Source organism: Brassica napus, unplaced genomic scaffold (genome assembly GCF_020379485.1).
Source record: "Brassica napus cultivar Da-Ae unplaced genomic scaffold, Da-Ae ScsIHWf_127;HRSCAF=226, whole genome shotgun sequence".
Lineage (NCBI taxonomy): Eukaryota > Viridiplantae > Streptophyta > Magnoliopsida > Brassicales > Brassicaceae > Brassica > Brassica napus.
In genome coordinates, this window is record NW_026014698.1 from 44,025 (window position 1) to 59,283 (window position 15,259).

The 15,259-nt window shown below is 36.7% G+C and overlaps 3 protein-coding genes and 1 long non-coding RNA gene across 4 annotated transcripts; 3 read left to right on the forward strand and 1 right to left on the reverse strand.

The window, feature by feature from the left end:
• The first annotated feature begins 1,481 nt into the window (after nucleotides 1–1,481).
• LOC106442484 lies at nucleotides 1,482–3,199 on the forward strand. The gene is made up of 5 exons (XM_022705989.2): nucleotides 1,482–1,666; nucleotides 1,929–2,010; nucleotides 2,082–2,193; nucleotides 2,269–2,426; nucleotides 2,495–3,199. Exons 1-5 carry the CDS (start codon nucleotides 1,552–1,554, stop codon nucleotides 2,568–2,570), a joined length of 543 nt encoding a protein of 180 aa, XP_022561710.2. The 5' UTR covers nucleotides 1,482–1,551; the 3' UTR covers nucleotides 2,571–3,199.
• Nucleotides 3,200–4,865: 1,666 nt separating this feature from the next.
• On the forward strand, nucleotides 4,866–6,216 carry LOC125596759. Its single transcript, XR_007331227.1, has 3 exons — nucleotides 4,866–5,136; nucleotides 5,461–5,540; nucleotides 5,650–6,216. It is a non-coding gene; the product is annotated as an uncharacterized LOC125596759 (long non-coding RNA).
• Nucleotides 6,217–10,112: 3,896 nt separating this feature from the next.
• On the forward strand, nucleotides 10,113–11,268 carry LOC111208341. The gene has a single exon (XM_022707402.2). The coding sequence runs from the start codon at nucleotides 10,787–10,789 to the stop codon at nucleotides 10,991–10,993; it is 207 nt and encodes a 68-aa protein (XP_022563123.1). The 5' UTR covers nucleotides 10,113–10,786; the 3' UTR covers nucleotides 10,994–11,268.
• An 877-nt stretch (nucleotides 11,269–12,145) lies between these two features.
• On the reverse strand, nucleotides 12,146–15,259 carry LOC106444344. The gene is made up of 9 exons (XM_013885831.3): nucleotides 14,971–15,259; nucleotides 14,590–14,781; nucleotides 14,369–14,461; nucleotides 14,028–14,210; nucleotides 13,845–13,947; nucleotides 13,400–13,588; nucleotides 12,771–13,315; nucleotides 12,409–12,710; nucleotides 12,146–12,299 (listed from the first exon to the last, which is right to left on the reverse strand). Exons 1-9 carry the CDS (start codon nucleotides 15,139–15,141, stop codon nucleotides 12,242–12,244), a joined length of 1,836 nt encoding a protein of 611 aa, XP_013741285.2. The 5' UTR covers nucleotides 15,142–15,259; the 3' UTR covers nucleotides 12,146–12,241.

Sequence of the window (15,259 nt, forward strand, 5' to 3'; positions counted from 1 at the left end):
GCGTTCTGATCTCATTTACAAAACTCTTAATCCGAGATTTATTTCGATCGAACTTGGATATCGCGATGAGTTCGACCGGAAAATTTACGTTGTCCGGAGATGCGAGTTCGAAGAAACACAGTGAGCCTTCCGGCCTCTCGGTTGGCGATCCCCATTCGAAGAAATCCAAAGGCGATGCGTCTGTCTCTTCTCCCGGTCTGAGCAAGCCCATCGACACGACAGGTGACTCTCCCGGCGTCTCCACCGGCGTATCTAACTCGAAGAAACCTAATGGTAAGTGAGCCTGTGTCTTTCGTTATATTATTACAAAAAACTGATGATTTGTGTTTTCTCTGACGATGAAAACGATTGTATTCATTCTGCAGGTCCGACAGTTGAAAGGGCAAAGACAAGTGTATCCTCCGGAGTTAGAGGCAAGTCCTCTGTTTCTTCTGACGTCAGGGGTAAAGCCATTGTCTCCGCCAACGTTGTGGAAGTGATGTTCTTCAAAGATGTGAAATTTGGTCCTCATGAAGGCGAGGTTAGGTTTCGGTTGATCCACTTTTGGGAAGCTCGGAATGTTCTGAAGAAAATTCTTCTCGGACTCGAGATGCTTCTCATTGACGAAGAGGTATAAATCGAGTTTTTTTTTATGTTATAAGTTAACAAATTGTTTAGACTACATGCTAATATATCATTTTAGATTCAAACTTATATGTCTATGCCTACTCTATATTGATGCATTTAATTTATAATCGAATGTTCGTGCTTGATAGTTTAACCACATAAGCTAATTCTTTTACTGTCTCGCATTTTGTAATCATTAGCTCTACCTTTTACGATCGATATTTGTTAGAACTTGCTGAGTTTATATCGACTGATGGGTATCTTTAATATATTTGTCATCTTTCTAAAGATTTCCTGTCCAGCTTTTCTAATATAACTCTTCAATGTTGTTAATAAGGAACTGTTATCCAGGGCTTCATCTCATCTGCAAGGATCGATACTTATTTGCCACACATGAAAGCGGGTGGCATTTACAGACTCAACAATTTTTTCTGGTCTAAAAATAAGACTCTGTACCGAGTAGCTGAGCCGAGTGTCACTCTCACCTTCTCATCGACATCTGCTATGTCTGTTCTGGATAACAGTCCAGCGTGTTTCCCTGATGACCGTTTCCGGTTCTATGGATATGAAGAATTCGAGGCTGCCTGTGACTTGAAAGGAGATCTCTATGGTAATTTCTCACCATCATTCTACACCAGCACCACTTGTATAGGATGACCTTTAGTTTTGTTTTGGGTTGTTCATTCTTATATGTGTGATTGCTGCGAATATAGTATATAAAGTCTTGATTTTGATTGGTGTCTTTTGCAGACTATGTAGGCCACATCAAACTTGTGAATGGTGAAGTTCCCCATGAGAGTCTCGTGCTAGATGAATCTGAGATAGCTTCAACCCGCCGCGTTTTGCTTCATGTTCAAACACATGAGTAAGCTAATACATATCTTCTTCCATTTTCATATATTGTTTCTCTTAGCACGCGTGTCTGGATGTTGTAGTGGCCCCGTGATGAAGCTATACCTATGGGACAAAGCTGCTTTGGACTTCTGTGAAAAATTTAAAGCAACTGGAGGAACTGCAAAAGTTATTTTAGTCACCACGCTGAACCCGAAACGTTTTGGAGGTTTGTATATAACTTTTGTTTATTGTTTAAGAAGATACATAGGATGGTTAGTGATTCTTATCTGGTTAGTTTAGCTTTGATGGATAGAGCTGTAATCGATAGGATTTGTAGTTTAACGGTTTGATCATTTGTTGAATCCGTGAAGAATTAGTTATGAGTAACTTAATATGGCATGGGTATCTTAAATTATAGATGAGCGTAGTATCTTCATCTCATTTAGCCAAGAATTTTGATCTGTATTACATCGTTGGAACTGGTATAGGTGCCCTAACTCTATCTTCCATGACTTCATCACGGGTATTTATGGACAGTGATGTCCAAGCAACCCGAGAGTATCTCACTTGGTAAGCATACTGTATATACATATCCTTCCTTATTTTCCATTATAGTGCTAATTCTTTGACACTATCTTCAGGTTGGTCTCAAACTCGGATGTCGCGAACAGAGTTGATGCAGACGTTGTCACTAAAACTGAAACTGTGACCATAGGCGAACTCTTTTCCTATATGAAGCAAGTAGCTGCCAAGGTAGTTTATTACTATTTGATCAGATTTTAATTATGATAGACTTTGTTTCTCATTTAATTTTCAAACATTTTGCAGGTTGCTTGGTTTGAGTGTACAGCAACAGTTGCTGATGTTGTGCACGGTTCAAGCTGGTATTACATAGGATGCGGTGTGTGCCACACTAAGGCAACCAAAGGGCCTACCACCCTTATGTGTAAGAAGTGTGGTAAAAGCAATATTGTCGGTGTTCCACAGTAAGTGAACCAAATTCGCCTATACTCATCCTTTCTACGTATTCATTATAAATATGCTCATGACACAGGTTTCTAGCCAAGATTTCTGTGTACGATGAGAGTGACCAGGCTTTTTTTGTTCTCCTTGGTGATGCTGGTCAATAGTTGACTGGAAAGAAGGCAGCTGAATTGGTTGAGAGCTATTTCGAGGTAATCACAGACCTGATCAACTTTGTCTTTTTGAAACTGAATTCTTACAAGTTATTTAGAAATGTGTAGTGACAATTGATTAAATGTATGTTAGGCCAATGAGAGTGTAGGAGATGATCACATGGTTCCAGTTCCTCAAGCGCTGTCTGATACCATAGGACAGACTCACAAGTTCATTGTGAAGGTATCAAATCACAATTTGGATGGCAAGACCCAGACTTTGACTGTGACAAAAGTGCTCCAGTCGGAAGCTCCAGAAGTTGAAGGCGAGTTGGAGGAAGATGTGATTGTCGCAGCCGCCCAGAAAACTTAGGATGATGGAGGTGCTGAAGATGATCTTTCCATGGACTCTAATGTTGAGAAGGTCAAAAGAGCTGCTGAAAATGATGAAGCAGAGAATCCTAAGCGAGCCAAATGTGGGTAGGATGTGGCTATAATAATTTAAATGGTAGTACTTATGGTTTCTAGACGTTTATGCTTTCTTCCTTTTCAATTTTAAACTTCCTCTTTGCAACAATTGAATGTCTTTCTTAAAACCTCTTTTTGGTTGAACTCATGTTATTGCCTTTTTCTATGTTTGATTCTGCTCTGATTATTTGTTGCGATACTCATATACAAAGCATAAAATGTTTGACATATACTATAGCTGAACATGCATCAAAATGATTTTGGTTAACTTATGTATCATCGCTTGGATGATACTGAGGCGTCTTTCACAGGCTGCTATGTGGTTGACAGCAATGCAAAAGGTTCAATGTTCTTTTATTTCATTCAAAAGAAACACGTAATGTAAATAATATAATGAATTTTTGTATGTTTATACCACATTCTTATAAAAAAATACGTTATGTAAATAATATAATGATAATACATTTTGTCCAGCTTCTTTCTACTCTTATCAATTAGAAGTTATAATAAATGTAAACATCCAATCATAATATAATTATGCTAAACAGAAAATTATTATATTCTCACACTATTCCAATACTAAGCACAACATATTAAACCCATCCCAGATTTATATTAAAAAATGTTAAATAATATGGTAAACATTTGCGTAGATAATATTAAGTAACTATAATAGACACAGTTAAATTCTATTAAATGTATATTATATGTACCAGGTAATATATATAAAATTAGTAAATCTATTACAAAAAAAAATTAAAACATTATTCCTATACTTTATAATCAAATATTATTTTATTTGGGGAATATAATTATAGATTGAACTATAATATATATATAAATATAAGATATATATAGAAACATATATCGTTTGAACTCTATACACACTAACTACCACAATATCATTTTCTGAGCTTATATCATGGTTTTCTTATTTATTGGAAATAACACCTTTAACACAATTTATTGGAAATATACATACATATATAATATAAGAGATAAATAAGATTACAGAGAAAAGTGAAATTATACCCATGGACTATATATAATAACACGTAATATTATAAGATTAACATCAATAATAACAAAACTATTCAGAAATATTATATATATATTTTCCAATCAAACATATTTGGTTTAAACTACTCTTTATTTGCTTAATTGGTTTAGTACAACAAAATTTATCCACATCCAGGGCCAGCTATTAGAAGGTTGGCTCATCAGAAACATTCAGCCAAATGATCCAAAAAATTTAACTAAGGGAGATACGTATGAATTTTCAAGATTCTCAGTCATACATAATTTACGACATCGAAAGCTCACCCAACTGCCGTACTACATTCAGATCAACCGAAAGACAATAGCATCGGGAGTTACAGACATCGGTCCAATATTCCCTGCTCACAACTTCTCTCTTTAGAATTACAAAAATCTATTGCGCTTATCCACTACACCCACCTACTTACCACGTAAATAAGTCAGTCCAATATTAATTAAAACAAACATGAATGTTTATTCTAACTCAAAATCAATGTTGATGCCACGATTGGTCTAAGGCTGAACAGGTAAGTCTAGCACTATAGGTAAAAAACGAAATCATAATTCTCTTCATACATACACCTTTCTTCATACTTACGTTTATTCACATTTTAAACAATTTTATCATTGTTTCTTTTTAAAATTCTACTATCACCACACTTTTACGCGCAACGCGCGGAGAGAGGACCTAGTTAAGAGGAAATAGAGTTGTTAAAAACCCCGTACGTGTAGCTTTATTATTGGCTTTTCTTTTTTTTTGCCCTCTCTCTCTCTCTCTCTTCCTCTTCATCTTCGTTCTTTGTTTTTCTTTTTGGTCTGAGAAATCGATGGGGACAATAAATTCGGGTGGGGATCGTTTTCGGTGGTGTAGATGGAACGTGGTTGCTATCAAGGAGATCGCCATGGAGATCGCGATGTCGGGGATTTTCATCTCGAGGAAGATCAATTAACCCAACATCATCAGCTTCATCGACATGATCGAGGTTCGTCTTCTTTTGCTCTTCTTGACATGATTGAGGATGTTGTTAGCTCGTATAAAGCTCCCATCTTTCTTGGACCAGCTTCACCACAACAGGTTTGGCTCTCAATGCTCTGTTTTCTCTCTTATGACCTTTGGCTCCTTTGCTTTCTGAGACAATTAGTGTTTGATTCTAATAAAACCCTTGAAATCAATTTAAACAAGTGAAAAAGTAAGGAAACAGATATAGGAATTTGACATTTAGAACCTCCATCTCCATGTAATGACGATGTTGGTCAACTTGTTGCATGCATAAGCTTTGATCTGTTCTGTTTCACTTAACCAATTGATAAGAAAGAAAAAAAATGTTTTTGGGTTCTTTCTAGATTTGGCTCTGTTCTTGGTTATGAGCTCACCTATTTTGTATCATCTTATACACAGAAGCTTATGATGCACTTGATCCAACTGGAAACATCACCATAAAATGGGATATCATTAGCTGGACTGCTGATGGCTATGTGGTAACAAATATTTATAACTTCATCCCTCAGTACCACTTGTTATATAATCAAATTCTTGTGTTCATAGTTGCCATACTAACCAACTCATAATATTTTCTTCTATCGTCAGGCTGTTGTATCGATCTTCAATTTTCAACAATACCGTCACATTCAAGCCCCAGGTTGGCAACTAGGATGGAGTTGGTATAAAAAGGAAGTGATATGGAGTATGGTTGGTGCACAAGCCTCAGAGCAAGGAGATTGTTCTAAGTTCAAAGGCAACATTCCTCATTGCTGCAAGAAAACCCCCACCGTCGTTGACTTGTTACCGGGAACTCCATACAACCAACATATATTAAACTGTTGTCGAGGCGGTTTGATTAGCTCCTGGGCACAAGACCCCGCAACAGCCGTGGGAAGAACAACCTCCAGCCGCTCTTGCAATGTACACAGCATATGTGTCCCATCAGAGTTCATTGACATGTGAAAACTAACTACAAAGAGTACTGGCGTGTGAAGGTCACAATCACAAACTTCAACTACAATATGAATTACTCGCAGTGGAATTTGGTTGTTCAGCATCCCAACTTCGACAATATCACTCAACTTTTCAGCTTTACACTCCCACAACGTTAGATTCAGATCTTGTACGCTTTGAGCTTATCATTAAGGTATATATGCTCAAAAACACTTCTCACCCTGATCTGGATTTTGAATCTAGTGTTCTAGTGTTTGTTTAATTTTTGTGTCAAATTCTATAGGAAGTTTTACTTTGTTTCTTTCATGTTTGTTTAAATTTTTTTTAATATTAATTAAAAATTTGTATTTCTATTTTTAATATGTTTCTATGTCATATTTGTTTAAATTTTATGAAATCCAATAATTTATAAGTTTTGTTAAATTTAAATTTAATAATTCAACTTCTAAAAAAAAAATATTTAAGAACTTCAAAGAGGTTCTATCATTGGACCATGAAAAATTTAATTAACTTAGAAAGGGTTCTAAACTTTTCGATTCACAAAATTAATTACTAATTTATTCATTAGAGTCCATAAAGATCTCTAACCAATGGACTTGATCTTAGTGAGAGCATATCATAAACAAAACTCTAGTAGTTTTTAAAATAAAATATTAATATTTTATATAATGTAATCATGTAATTAATTTTAAATTATAAACATACCAAACCAGTAAGATGACAAGTGTGCACAAAGTTCCTGAATAATTTTGTAAAAATTTCTTCTTCATGAATCGGTTTTTCTTGTTTTTTTCTTGTATTTTATAATAATATTTATAAAAAGATATGAAATACCATGAATGCTTAACATTAGACGATGTAAAATGGTTTCAATACCCTCCCATTTTCAATATTGTTTTTTCAAACATTTCACATCATCTGGAAGAGTTACATTTTATTGATTGTTCTATTTCGGTATGGTTATCCGGACCATTTCAAGTTTGAGTAATAGAATGATCTTTTGACGTAAAAAAAATCTTTTCGCATCATCTTATCTCTCTTCTACCTCATTTGTTCAACACCCAGTTTAATCTATACATCTATAATAGTTTGTTTTAAAAAATTTAACACTCTACTCCACAACCCTTAATTCATATTTTTGTTTTTTACGGTTAACTTAAAAATTAAAATAACATAACTTTTAATAATATTTATTTTGAATTATTATACTTAGCTTAATTTTTAAATAATATCAAAATATGTATTAATAAAACAATCAAAATTAAGAACATATTTTTTTTAAGTAAGATATTGTTAAGTAGGATATTTATTATTATTGAGATCTATTTAATAAGAAAAAAAATTTAAAATACTAAAATAGTTGATTATAATGAAAATGACATTTTTTCTGTATCTAAATGAAACGTGAGCCGTCTCTATTTATAGATCAAAAAAAAATTGAATTTTGATATAATTTTGATATTTTTTTTAAAAAAATTATTATATAATAAATGTGTTTGAATTATTGGGTGATGATAAAAACAAAAGAATTCTACACAGTTAATCAGAACACAATATTTAAATCTTAACCAGATTAAAATTTTTTTGATAAAGCCAGTGTGTGATGCGCTCACTTTTTTTGCCTAATTAGAAGGCGAAACGTGGGAGCACTGGGCCACAAAAAAAATGTTTCAACCGCTCAAACTTTACAACAGGTGTGTTTATGCCACGTAGATGAGCCCAGTTTATCAACACCTTATGCGATAGTTTCAACTGTTGAACCCCACCGTGGATGATCTTGGACAGAATAATTATAGTGATGGGCTGACAGAAATATATATTTAAGAAAATACTAAATGTCCAATCGAATAGACCGACATCATATGACATATATTATTTGAATAATTGAAGTAAGATATTTTGTTAAGTTAATAATATATTAATATGTGTGGATGCAGTTGCAGCCAAAATGACAAAGATATTTGTTTATATGCTAAAGAGAAAATTCAGTGATGCTTTTATTATGTTCCAAAAGAAAAAGAAAAAAAAGTGATGCTTTTATTAACCAAAGGCACTTTATCACTTTACTACCGCTTCAAGCGATCGCGTAGAGTAATACGCTTTCTCGCTTTTTCACTTTCGCCAGTATTTTTTTTCTTTTTTATCACAACTTATATTATAAAAGCTTAGAGATCAACAAAGTTTACCATCAAAGTAGAAGATCCCGGAGCCATGCTCGACGGTGAGATGACAATAAAAAGCATTGCAAAACATTGAAAGATAGAGCTTTCAAAAGACGAGTCAAGCTCAGCGGTATAAAGAGTCCCATGGAGAAACTTCATCTTTTTCCTAAAACGAACTGATAGTCGAAAACGACGTTGATACACCTGTAAGCAACAGTTGGAATGATGACCGACAAGAGCTTTTGGTGAGAAGCTCCATGACCGTATAGAAAACAAAGTCCTAACTGACTTAATTTGGCATTGACTAGAATAGATGGACTATGTGAATCCAGTAATGAGTAGATGACTATATCCACGACATTGAAAATATAATGAGGCTTGACGAGAACTTCTAAAGCAACGATGAGCAATGAGTTAAGACAAGAGCTTCTAGTTCCAGCATTACCGTGAAGGAACCATGAAGGTTTGGCCGAACAAACGCCAAATTGCCAGTCGTCGGACTCAAACAAGCTTTGAATGAACGAGCTAGAGTCGGGATTTTCAGATGGGCGAGCTTCTTGTGGTGATTGTATAGGAGAGGCGCGACTACGCAGCGGAGAGCTAGTCTCACGTCCGGTAGTGACTCGTCCAGGAGGCGGTGGCGTAGCAGGTATTAGATCTGGCTGGCGATGCATATAATCGAAGAGGTGAGAACGACCAGATCCGGTGAGGCCTCCCTCGAGCTGAGAAGCTCCGGCGTTTCTAACACCAAGAGGAGACGCAACAGGGACGAGAGGAAGTGTAGAGGAAACGGCGACGGCGTTGTGAAATCCGGCCCGGAAGGGAACATGGTGAGCTGAGGAGCAGTGTGAAGAGAGTAACATCGGGAGGAGAGTAACGTCTGGAGGGTCTGGTGGTTCCGGAGGGATGACGGGAGAGAGACCTTCAAACGGAACGTTCAAACACGACGACGACGGCGGCGGATCTGGAGGGGACTGGATACATGACGGAGGAGTAGTGACCATCATAGCCATGGAGAGGAGCATGGCTGCTTCAGAGGGAGGAGGAAGGAACAGCGTGGCTGAAGCAGGGAAGATCCATCGGAGGCGCCTTGGGATGCGGGTCTGAGAGAGTTTCTCTCTTGGGCCTGTCTCGCAAATCGCCAGTATTCAATTATACAACAAAAAGATTATACATTTGGTTTCGTTTATACGGGTTATATCGCACGTGTAGATTCAGTAGGAACATGTTCGAACACAAACTGAAGTGTGTTTTGACCTCACTACGTTTAAATCTTTGTTCACCAAAACCACTCTCTACATCTTCTCTTGGTTGTTCTCAACTTCACCCGCCGCCACATATTGCTTCCCGTAACCATTATCCCATTGAGGCTAAGCCCTTCACTTTCCTGCACAATCACAAATTGTACCATATGATTCAGCTCTTAATTCATCGCACATATTCAAGATTAGGCTGCTTAAGTTTGGTACCACTGAACAACACTCATGGATCTTTTATTTATACTCCTCCTGTTCAGTAACAGCAAAGCCTCTCTATGAATCAGCAACTTCGCTATCTTCCAGCAAAGCAACCATCAGCCACGTCAGCTCTAATATTCGGTTATCTATCAGTGAGATTAACATCTTGTCATCTGGCCATCTCAGCAAACTACAGAAACAAAAGGTCTTCAATCGAACAATCACTTAAACTGAGCCAGTTATTAGGACAAAGGTGTTCAAAGGGATTGTCTGGGGTAGGTTCATCAAGAGGATGCTTTCTGTTTGTATACTAAAAGGGAAACACTTCTCCGTGCTAGATAATGCAGGGAAGAACATAAACTACTGGTAATGGACCCACTAAAGTACAGTGAATGGCGATGGGAGGACAAAACTGATGGGATTGTCAAAGATACGTATAGAGGAAACCAACCACCAGGTTTTATACCGATACTAGTGGCATTATTATTCTCTTAAACCATGTCCCCGTCTCCTATCCATGTTGGAGCCTCGAAAATTATCAAGTGCATGTAATCAAGATTGCACTTCTGCTCGGTTTCCTTTCCTTCTCTTCACCATCAGAGCTGCTCTTATTTAAAAGGTTTATCCCTCTCGCTCTTTCCTTCTCTTCTAACGCTTCTTTTCCGTCTCGTCGATGATTTTCTCCTTGACAGACAGTAACAAGTTTGCTGCATTTCTATGCCTCAATTTTTCTCATCTCTTAGCTTTCTCTGTTCTTCCACTAGTCTTCCAACTTCTTCTCTCTACCTCTCCTCTGAAAGCTCCTTCTCTAGCCTAGCTTGTCTTTTTCTACCCTGTCTCATGATATTTTGGAAATAGAGTAGTAACATTTTGCTACTGAATCACTCAAGTAAATGACATGATATTTATTTTGTTTTGGTATAGCATTTTATTTGGAGTTGCTTGAACTCATTATTAATCAAGCAATCTATAGAGAGTTGCATTATTAACCACATAATCTTTTTTTCTATATGCTGGAGTCTTGCATGAGATTAAGTAGTAGTTTTTTCCTAGGAAATGTACAACAACTGAAACAATATTTCACAAACACAATACCCAGAAGAGAACATATCAATATGTTCAAGTACAATTATAAACATTAATTAGAATGACTGAAACAACCAGAAGAAGATGAAAAAAAGTGAAAGCAAAAGAAAGGATCCGAGGCCGAAGCTGTCTGAGTCAGTGGAAGTCGCAGAGGCAGGTGATGGTATAATGAGAAGGGAAGGGATCCATGGAGAGATCCAAGAAGAAGAGAAGACATGGAGAAGCAGAAGGAGAAGTAAGAGAAGGATTCCTACAATGAATGTTCCGGCTTGTAAGATTGGTAATATGTAATCCTCTAATAGCAAGATAAGGTATGAGCCGCAGAGGAGCCATCCAAAGACTACGACGAGCACAAGTGGAAGTACTGGCGACGGCCCTTTGCTCTCCATGTTCTCTCTATCGACACTTTAGCCCTTGGCTTAAGGATCTCTCCATGCATTTCATTACTTTTATATTCGTACGTGACAATTTTTTTAATATACATGATTTGGTTGGATGCATGAGGTTAGATAACCTAATTACCGCAAATTTCTTTTAATATTCCATTATGTTTTATTCTTATGTATGATCAACTCTTATTACTTTCTATATATTATTATGTATATTCTCTTCTTTTATGAATATTCCTATCTAGTGTGTTTTTTTTGGGGACAAACCAATCTTGTTTAACTTCACTATAAATTGCAATTCAATATTTACAGTTTACAACAACTTTTAAATGCGTTTTTCTACATTGTTTGTAAAAGTTGATTAAATGATAACAAAATAACTTAAAACTCATTCATATGTTTTGTCAAATTGCTAATCACATTACCTAATAACCATTTCCTTGTTGCAACTTTTACATTCTCCTTTCTTGAATTGTTCAACTGCCCCTACGTTTGATACGAGAAGATAAACAACCATCTTTGTCTAGGAGTCGGACATTTCTTATAATTCTTTTGATTATTTGATTATTAAATTATCACTCTATATTTTGTTTAAATAAATCGAATTTTGTTTCGGACTCGGAAGAAAAAAAACCCAAGAATGAAAGTTTGTTTATCTTACTCAAAGAGAGAAGACATTCACATTTTGGTAAACTCTATTTAGCAAAATATACACAGTTTACACATTTACAAAATATACACAGTTTACACAAGGACCCATATCTTTAATAACTTTCTTTCATCGCTAAGAAGAAAAAAATGCATTTCGAAGGCATCAACAGAGTAGACTATTGATGTTGAGGCTTGAAGCTAAACATCTTATAAATTAGAGGCTATAATATACTCGCAAACCTCTCTAAGTATAAAGTACAAAGCTCTTCGAAAGCTTTGTCCAGAGTTTGAGATTTGATAATAGTTACATAGATTAAAATTCTATAGAAAAAAAAGGGAAACAATAAACATAACCCAAAACAAATCAGTTCCATCTTTTTGTTTTTGTGTTTTTTTTTTGGGGATACGAATAACTTAAGGAAACAAAACAAACAAGTTAGAAAGCTATACCAGTTCCTATACCGGTCTAACGAGCAAGTTTTTTGTGATCAGATCAGAGCTACAAAGGAGGGAACTCCTGATCATCCGTCAAATTGTATGATTGCCTACATGTTACCCTACACGCACATACCACAATGAATGAAATAGTCACAGTGAAGCGGATTTGATGATCAAAATATTAAATACTTCAATGACGTTTTAATGGTGTCAGAGAATATGATGTACCGATCTTCCTGCATGGAGGAGGGTATAGATGTTGCGATATCACTTTGCTTGCTTCCCTCAGGATGGTCACGTACTTCAGCTGGTAGAGGCTCACATGGATGATTTATAAACCCATTGGTACCAAAGAAGCTTCCAAGTATACCAGCTTGACTAATATCACAACAGCCATTTGTTTGGTTGGGATAATGATGAAGATGACGGTGTCGTCGCTCACGGCTGTTTCCGTCACGGAAATTCATTTCTGATGGCCATTGTGCCGTGCTACCGCCGTTGTTAAGCCGTTGTCTATCCCCGTATTGGTTCTGCAGCAAAAGAAATGTTAAGAGGTCACATTTTTTAATTAGAGATGTGTAAGTAAATACCATATTGGAGAAGTATGTCCCAGTTTCTTGATGCTTAGTCAATTCCTCGAGACCAGAATCAGCATTTAGAATCATCTGAGGGTTCATATGAAAGACATGAGCGCTATTATCCGGGATGAATGGCAGTGCGTGTGGAAACACTTCCCATGAATTGTTATCCGGAAGCTGAGTCCATAGTGGAGACATAGGACCGTTTTGGACATAACCAAGCTGCCAGCGTCCATATACCAAACTGTAAAACTGGCTGTCATTATCCCCTGTGAGGTCAGCCAGAACATTTGGAGTGCCGGCATGCATGTCTTCTTTAACTCTTCTAGAATCAGCAAGACATGAATTCTCGTGCAGTTTCTCCGCAACGTTTCCATTTAATACTTCACCGTTTTCGATCCGATTGAGAGAATGATGGCCACTCCTATGCTTACGTAGTAGCATGTTCGAGAAGAAGTTTCGAAGCTCAAAACTTATGTCTTCCTCTGACTGCAAGATGATTTGCCGAAGCTTACGAGCACCAAATGTGAATGCAGTTCGTATCCGATTGAAGTTAGCTGTGTAAGAGAAAACAATTTATCCACGAGAGCTTTATAATTTTACCAAAACAGTAAAGAAAAGAAAAGAAAAGGAGTCTCAACCTTTGTTCACGCTGCGACCAAGATTGTTATTTTCTTTAAGTGGGTCAATTATATTAAGATACTTTGATGGAAACGCACGTGGATTTGTCTCTAAACCTTGTGAAGGTACATTACAATACATCACCAGACAGTCATTGAGAAAATCACTTGTCAGCAGTAGATCTTGCCCGCCATTTTCCGGAGTATCAACTATATAAATCAAAGAAATGCAGACACTGAGATCACAAAAGCTAGGGCCGTTTTAGCACGTGCAAGTGGAGCTGGCCTTGATTCTAAAAAAGTTTCAAAACTTTTAATTTTTAATTATACTTGTAAATTTTTCAAAACAATCAAACATATATGGATGGAGCTATTAACTTTTAAAATTATATCATTACTTCTTTAAATAATTTGAGACTGGCAATTAACATCTCAAATTTAGATAAACTTAAGCCAAGATGCTTACCAACAATTTCTGGTAGAGAGGAACGGCAGACAGGACCGCTCAAGCTAATGCAATACTTGTCCCAGTCAAACTTGCTGAAATACTCCAAGAATTTGTATAAAACCTGCAGAAAACAAAAGCTCAATGATATCAAATACGAGACTAAACAATGATTTGTCGCTGAAGATAGCTGAACACTCTTACTGCTAGTGGACCATCCAGCGATGAGTGGAAGAGATTGAAAATATGTAAGACCAAAGTCTCCAGAGCATATGTGGATATCAATCCATGTACAGCCCCGAGAATATGGCTCTCGTAGAAGCACCAAGCTTTGATGAGTATGATACTTCTCTTGAATAGATGGTCCTTTCCAATGAGGTGATCCATCTGCGTAAATCAAATCGTCAACATCATCAATCTTTGACATCCTTCAAAAATTGCTAATACGAACATTGTTCTAGGCAAATGCCTTTCAAACATGTTACTACAAGGTTCTGCACCAGAAGTATGATCACAACATAATGATACCGAAGAGGACAGATTACCTTCTCGAGAAAGCATAGAGTAGAAATCCCACCGAGCTGATTAAAAGAGATATCAACCACAAGGTTCTGCACCAGACATGTCACAAGCTTAACCTGCAGCAAGTAGATAACAAAAAAAAAAAAAAAAACACATGATCAGCATGCATAAACACCCACATACTTAACGGCCGAGGCTAGTTTTCAAAGTATAAAATAGCATAAGAGATTTTACATAAACAAACCTCAGCACGTATCAACTTCACATCCATAATTATAAACCGGGCATCCACATTATGTTTCTCCCTCTCATTCTCAAGCACAGCCAAAACTTTATGGGCCAGTTCATCATCGTTCCACGGTCCACCAAAAGCTGTGAGATCAATGTCTCCATCAGGAAGATACGTTTTCAATGGGACTGATCCAAAAGCATGTACCTGACAATACACATAAGAATAACAAGACAGAGCGAGCATAACATGAATATTTTGCTATAACACTGCACCCTGATTAAAACATAGTCGATTTCAATCATTAAACGCACGTGACTTCAAGATGTTAATGCAGACAGAAGCCAAATGTAATAACAACATTAACAGAGAATGTTTTTAAACAAAGGAATGAACCTCGCATCCTAGTGTCATTTTGATTAGTCTTTGCATATAATCAGTCACATCTCTTCTTCGATCCTCGGACGCAAGTGTTGGATGAACTTGCTCTATAATCTCACGGGTGGCTTCCTCCATTCTGTTCCAGAACTCAGGCTTATTAGCCAGAGACAGAGGCGGCGCAGCCATGGAAGAGGACAGAATAACGATTGATACGAGAGCAACCGATTGATCAAAACACGAAAGGAATCAGTTCGTTGTAAGCTACGCCTTTGAATTTGAATTCGGCGATGGCCAAAACAAAACA

What these genes read in the sequence shown, in the direction of transcription:
- LOC106442484 (XM_022705989.2), top strand. Translation starts at nt 1,552, where the DNA reads ATGAAGCTATACCTATGGGACAAAGCTGCTTTGGACTTCTGTGAAAAA. An exon ending in GAACCCGAAACGTTTTGGAG is followed by an intron (nt 1,667 to 1,928) that starts GTTTGTATATAA and finishes GAACTGGTATAG; the next exon opens with GTGCCCTAACTCTATCTTCC. An exon ending in AATATTGTCGGTGTTCCACA is followed by an intron (nt 2,427 to 2,494) that starts GTAAGTGAACCA and finishes CTCATGACACAG; the next exon opens with GTTTCTAGCCAAGATTTCTG.
- LOC111208341 (XM_022707402.2), top strand. Translation starts at nt 10,787, where the DNA reads ATGAAAAAAAGTGAAAGCAAAAGAAAGGATCCGAGGCCGAAGCTGTCT.
- LOC106444344 (XM_013885831.3), bottom strand. Translation starts at nt 15,141, where the DNA reads ATGGCTGCGCCGCCTCTGTCTCTGGCTAATAAGCCTGAGTTCTGGAAC. An exon ending in CGCTGGATGGTCCACTAGCA is followed by an intron (nt 13,948 to 14,027) that starts GTAAGAGTGTTC and finishes TGTTTTCTGCAG; the next exon opens with GTTTTATACAAATTCTTGGA. An exon ending in CTCTCTACCAGAAATTGTTG is followed by an intron (nt 13,589 to 13,844) that starts GTAAGCATCTTG and finishes TGATTTATATAG; the next exon opens with TTGATACTCCGGAAAATGGC.